At 30.3% G+C, this 6,802-nt stretch overlaps 1 protein-coding gene across 1 annotated transcript; it reads right to left on the minus strand.

The window, feature by feature from the left end:
• Positions 1–372: 372 nt before the first annotated feature.
• LOC111639273 lies at positions 373–2,057 on the minus strand. The gene is made up of 2 exons (XM_023385108.1): positions 1,667–2,057; positions 373–935 (listed from the first exon to the last, which is right to left on the minus strand). Exon 2 carries the CDS (start codon positions 907–909, stop codon positions 454–456), a length of 456 nt encoding a protein of 151 aa, XP_023240876.1. The 5' UTR covers positions 910–935; positions 1,667–2,057; the 3' UTR covers positions 373–453.
• Positions 2,058–6,802: the final 4,745 nt, after the last annotated feature.

Genomic DNA, 6,802 nt, shown 5'->3' on the forward strand with positions numbered 1-6,802 from the left:
ACTTTAATTCAATATTATTATATAATTTTCTATAGTAGTCCACTCTTCATCTTTCTCCCTTCAGTAAATCCCATTTAACAAGCCCTTTAACAAGTCCTTTAACAAGCTCAAACTAATTAAAATGGTAGGATTTTATATTAAATGAGTTATTTTGGGGGGAGTAAACTAAATTCTTAACTATTTAAAAAAATATTTTTATAGATTTTAATAGTTTAAAGTAATAAAATTTCAGGTTTTTTACGGTCTAACTTCACTCATCTTTCTCGTTCGTGCAGAGAACTAAAACGATTTATAAACAAATAAAAAAAAAATGAATTTATTTTCAAAGATATTAACATACAGACATATTGAATTATATATTTATTTTGACAAATAAATTATTTAATTAAATAATAGAAAGCTTTAATTGTATGTACAATAACATGAAAGTGATTTTGGATACAGATTATTGCTTCACAAAAATCTATTATCCTTAGAAACAGCCATTTCAACTTCGCGCCATAATTTAAATATTTCAGTTAATAATTCAGGATGAATGTTTAACAGAAATGGTAATTTATTATAGGAGGATGCACGCCCTCCGTTAACTCCTGCCGCACCTCCTCCAGCTCCGTTTCCATTCATGGCTTGCATCATTGCCATCATACTCGTTAACAGGCTCGCACCAGTTGGCATTAGAATAGCGGCTGCAGCTAAAGCACCAGTTACTCCTAATAGAAACAATTTCAGCAAATCACCTCCTCCTCCCGACTCCTTTTCTGCCAGCCATAACATCTCGTGTCCTCCTCCTCCTCCTCCTTTGTAGCTCCTACCTTCGATATCGAAGTGCTGTTGAAGTGTTACGTTATTTGCACTTGCTACATACATCCAACAGCATGTCTGTAAAACTAAGGCAGAAGAAAGGAGCATTGTTCATCTGGATTTTGGTATTGCCACTAATTAAAAAAAGAATTAAAAAAAATCAGTATAAATCAAGAATATAAGAATAAATATGCCCATGTTTTTTTTACTTGGGATTACAGTTTAAATGAAAGAGAAGTACAGTACAGACTTTAATTTTTAATTATTTTCTTTATTTATTAAAATAAATAACCTCAAAATTCTAGTTTAATTTTAAATGAATTCATCCCTCTTGTCCTCGACATTTATTAATGCCTAAAGGCGATATTTTTTTTACAACTTCCGCATTAGGAATCAACATAACCTTAAGCAATATCGAATTATAAATAATTCCTGAAATTTTTAGCAATTTATTCTCGATAGATCCGCTTTACAATTATATTCAGGTATGCGATGAAGTTACTGCGGGGCGAAACACATTTTTGGGAATGACACATTTATTTTGTTTTCCAAATATAAAGGTCAAATACTATAATAAATGAGAAAATTGTATACGTAATTTATTATTTTTATGTATAATTTTCAATATATCATACGAATTTTTAACTTTATAACATTACACATTAAAAATTCTAATGAGAATTTAAGTGAGTGAACTTAAAATAATAATAATTAAATAATTAATTTAAAGAGAAAATTTAAGACGTAAAAGTTAAATAAAAAAGTTTACTTTAAAATTTAATTTAGTAATTACGATAATGACGCGAATTTTTAGTTAATTATGATAAAAAAAAAATAATAATTAAATAAATCTTTTAATATCTACCTTTCTGGGGAGTCCAACAGCAAATTCACCTTACAACAATCAGAAAATGTTAAATATCCAACAGCGTGTTACATGATGATGGTATTTTATAGCGACCTTTGTTATACATGAGAGGCATTATTTGACCTTTTGTTTGCATTCAACGCACGCACGCGACTTTAGACTTCCCTTCTTCACTTCCATGAGACAAATTCAATAATAAAATCACTCAGTGAATCGTTTGATGGGAAATTTACCGATTTTTCTGTACTAAAATCAAGTTTCTTGATCTTCCTGGCATTTAGGATCCTTATAGAATTCTCCTTGAAGTCAGCACTTCTTGAACTACATTCTTTATTAATTACCCAAAATAACCAATTCCATAGAGAAAAATTAAGCTTTTAGAAGATGTTTAACAAATTTTATGGTAATAAATTTGAGGATAAGAAGTAATAGAGTGATGGGTGTAAGTTGAATAAAAAGTATCTCACGAATTGTCACTTTTTTGATAGAAATGGCACGCGATACTGTGCCACTGCAACGGATCGCAATATACTTTGCATATACTTTATGCACTTGTAATTAACGTTAATTGTAAATGGCCGGAATTATAATAATATATAGGTTTATATGTACAAAAATACAAAAAAATATATTGTTATTTTTAATTCGGTTTTAACTGAAAACGATTGATAAAGCTCGTGTAAACACCCCCTTTTAAATAATGTAGCCTTATGTATACTCGATGGGAAATAATAAATAAAATATAAAATTATTTGTTTATAAGGTTTTTTTCTAAAGATTAATGTTCAGTTTTAAAATTTTAACTTGAAATTATAAGTCTATAGCTTAGGGTCTCACATTTTTAAATGTATATCATCATATGGTAGAGAGGTAGGGCCTGTTTCGAGACGTTAGGTATTAATTTCCTTAAATGTTTTTATTGTGAAACAGTTTTATACGTTTATATAATACATTTATTAATCTAAATATACAATCAAACCTCGATAAATAGCGCCACTCTTGTATAATGCTAATAAATAGTTGTAAATATTAAATACAAAACCTTTTAGAGTCTATCAATTAATAAAAAATGTACAATTTGTCATCACAAACAACATAATTATCACCAAATCATGTCACTTAATTCACAAATTCATATGTAGATCTCATTGTTGTATATAAATCCTTTATTATTTCAGATAAGAGACACTTCAGTTTAGCTTCATACTCGATTTAGTGACAGTTTCGGAAGCAATAAAATAAGTTTTTCTTTCTCTCTTTTCTTTTTGGATCTTTGAGGACACTAAGATGACGTTTTTCCATACCCATTGTGGGTTCTGCCAGGCCCAAAAGATGGCAACCGGTGGTGAGGAAGGCCCCACAAATTCGGACGAGCAATGTGAAATTTTCGATGCTTTCTTCATGTGTCTAAAGTGTATTGCATTACCTTATCCCACCAAACACACTAATTATAAAAATTATTGTTCAAAATCAATAGTATTTTATTATTAACCTCTTAAAAAGATTCTTTTAATGTCCATAGAGCAGAAACAAATCAAAAATAAATTTTGTAAGGGATTAATCTTATCGAAATAATTTTATAATTAATTAATTAATTAACAGTTAAAAATTCAGTTTTAAAATTTTAAAAAATAAACGGATTTTAAAATAATTGATCAGATAATTAATGATTAATATTGTTGCAGATTCCGGGTTCGAATCCCTAACTAATATTCAGCTTAATTGTGATTTTTCCCCCCGTTATCTCTTTATTCAACAGCGACCGAGTTGATAAAGCCGCCGAACATTGATAATTGATCACGGATTTTTCGGATTTTCTTCACGTAAATATACGAAATAATTGTATAATATAGATATTTTATGTATTAAATGCACGTAATTTCTTCTAAAAATCATTATAAAAATGCAATTTGAAATATTTATTACAGTAGGGCCTCGAAAACTCGGCCTAATGTGGACCGAAGGGTGGCCGAGTTTGTGAAAATGCCGAGTTATCGGGAATGGGGTTAAAAAAAGATAAGTATGAGTGTTTCCTCAGAAAATATTGTACTGTACTTGTATGTATTGTTTGCTTGAGAATACAACAGAGAATAAACTGCCCAAATACCCTTAAACAAAGGAAAAGTACATACTTTATGAAGGCATAGAGCCTTTACTACATGAAAATGAAAATTAATGAATACACTGTGTACAGTAATTTACCTGATAAGACAGGCCTCAGAAAAATACTTTATGAGGCATAAAACTGTTTATAATGAAAATTAATTAACTAAGGATTATTTTTGCCCTGCCAGGGTGTGGCCGAGTTATCCGGAGTGCCGGGTTATTGAGTGCCGAGTTTTCGAGGCTCTACTGTATTAAATAAATGATTAATGTAGTAGTATAAAGTTAAGATGGTGTCAATAATTTAAATATGGAAATAAATACACTGTTAAAATTTTCAAAAATTTCATAAATTTAATGCATATTTTTATGTATAAATCGTACATCAGTAAAAAAATTCCACAAGATATTGGTTATAGAAATAAGTTACTCTACGTTTTATCCATATGAGTATTTTGTTCAAACTTTACACAAGTCAATATTATGTATTCCATATAAAATACAACTAAAAATACATACAAACATCAACTGTTTTTAATCAAAACTAATGAGAAACAATCCTTTCTACTTAAACAGAGGTATATTCTTTCCTATTTTAAATATACCATAACAGCATTTCGATCTTCATTCTTCTTAAATTAAATGCTTAAATATAGGCCTATATATTTTATCATAAATATTACGATTTAAAAAAAAAACAAATTAAATTAGAAGACATCACCAAAATTCATTTTTCGAAAAGGCCAATTCCGCTTCGTTCCATATATTGAAAAGTTCTTTTTCTAAATCCGGGTGAATGTTTAAAATTTCTAATATTTCGCTTCTTTTCACTCTTCCTCCTCCATTCATTCCATTAGCTGCACCATTTCCGTTCATTGCTTGCATCATGGCCATCATACTCGTTACTAAACTAACTCCTGAAGGTACCAGAAGCATGCCAAAGAGCAAAGGAAGAAGCAATAGAAGACATACGTGCAAAAGATCGTTTCCCGAATCCTTTTCTGCTACCCAATACATGTCGTGTCCACCATGTTTAATGCTACGAGCTTCAAAACTCGTATTGTTTCCATTTACCAAAGGCATAGATCTAAATGCCAATGTTATCCATAGAACCGAGATTTGCCATTGATTCATTGCTCATCTGGATTCTAGAAGAAATAAGAAAAATTAAATATTTAAACTAATTATTCTAAGTAAAGTGTTCCTTTTTTTTAAAGTGTAGTTTAAGAAAAACAATAAACTTTGGCACACTTACTTTGGTTCTAGAGCTACAAATCCAAGACTAATTTCCCTTACCTGAAACGAATTATATAATATTACCGACAATGTGTAACACGATGGAGTTATTATATAGCGACCTTAGTTATACATGATGGATATCAACATCTGACCCTTTTGTTTGCCTTCAACGCTCGCACGCGCCTCATACTTCCCCCTCTTCTCTTCCATGCACTCAATTTAATAATAAAAATCACCCAATGGATCACTTGTTGAAAAATTAACCACTTTTTCGCATCCGATTACCAATTTTCTACGAAACGAATGATGAAATCTTCGACAAACAAATTAATGATTATAAGGTAAATAGGGTGTAAACATTAATTTGATTCATCGAATCTTTTAATCGAATATATTCAATAGAAGGCCTAAGAGGTGTAGTATCTATTTTCCGGTAATGTATTTTATACGAGGAAGTTGTTATGGGTAACGGTGCAAAAAGAGATAAAAAAGTTTTTCTCTCGAATTGTCACTTTTTGAAGGGGGAGAGACACGCGAAGAATTCAAAAAATACTTCACAAATATATAATTATATTTTTTCGAAACAATAATATAGTGTATGTATGCCTCTATGACTTTTTAAAATGGTCTACGTTTCTACCATTATGAATTTCTTTTAGTGTATTGCTGACATTTCGGAATAGAAACAAAAGTTAAATTTTATCTAAGTTCAGTTTGGTATTAAGATACCGTATCGAAGATAATAATATCATTTTATTGATGATCCTTCCTTCATAGAATGTACAGTATATTGTTAAATATGATAGTATGAAATAGATTTTTAAATCAAGGCTTTATCTCTAGCTATGTATATACATATATGAAAGTCAAGATATATATTGGGTGGTCCAAAAGTCAGGAATTTGTGGCTACCATAGTCATAAGATACGCGATAACTATGTCATCTACAATTAAAAATCGTATATTTAATAATTCACAGGTAATGAAGGGTCTTCTGTTTAATATCTACGTTTACAAGTACAGTACTTGTTGGTACTTTACGAGGGTGGACCTATTTGTGAGGACGCTATATAGAAGTTTGTATACAGTATATATCGATGAGCAAGCGGGATCATTTTACCTCTAATTCAATACACCAAAGATTTTCTAAAATTTAATCTTTCGTATAAAAACATGGTACAAAAATGATATAATTTAAAACCAGAGTTGCTGGCCAGCAGCCATTTTTTTCGCGCTTTGCCTGGGGCAATGAGTTATTTCAAAAGTTAAAATGGTCACGTTTTACAAAGCACTAAATTAGTTTATTTAAATCGTCCGCACTGTCAACATCTTTTTTGCGCTAGTACCAAAAACTTTCACTAAATCTAGTGCAAAAAAGTGCTAAGATGGCAACATTGATTGCACTGTGAACGCCCTCGAGCGGCTGTTTTGTCATCGAGTAGTTCACAGAAACAAATAAGACAATATCCTGGGAAAACCGGAAATCGAATCCGGAGGATAAGCCCTAAGAATTTTTCATGGGTGATTTGCCCCAAATTTGCCGGGTCCCGTCCCTCATCACCTGGCTGCTCCATTATGTACCTGGCTATCTCATGATGGAGATAGAAAAAAAAAGGAAATTAATCCTTTCGATTGCCATTTAAAAGCCTGTGTATCTTCATCGATTTGGAATTTAAATTTGAATTAAATTTATAAATTATCCAATTAAAATTATTATAAAATAATTTATTTATGTTTTGTATTTGAATAGTGAAAAAATATTTACAAAAAATTGAACGAACAAAAAAATAA

This window comes from Centruroides sculpturatus, unplaced genomic scaffold (genome assembly GCF_000671375.1).
Source record: "Centruroides sculpturatus isolate CEXI.00-Female unplaced genomic scaffold, Cexi_2.0 scaffold1346, whole genome shotgun sequence".
Classification (NCBI taxonomy): Eukaryota; Metazoa; Arthropoda; class Arachnida; order Scorpiones; family Buthidae; genus Centruroides; species Centruroides sculpturatus.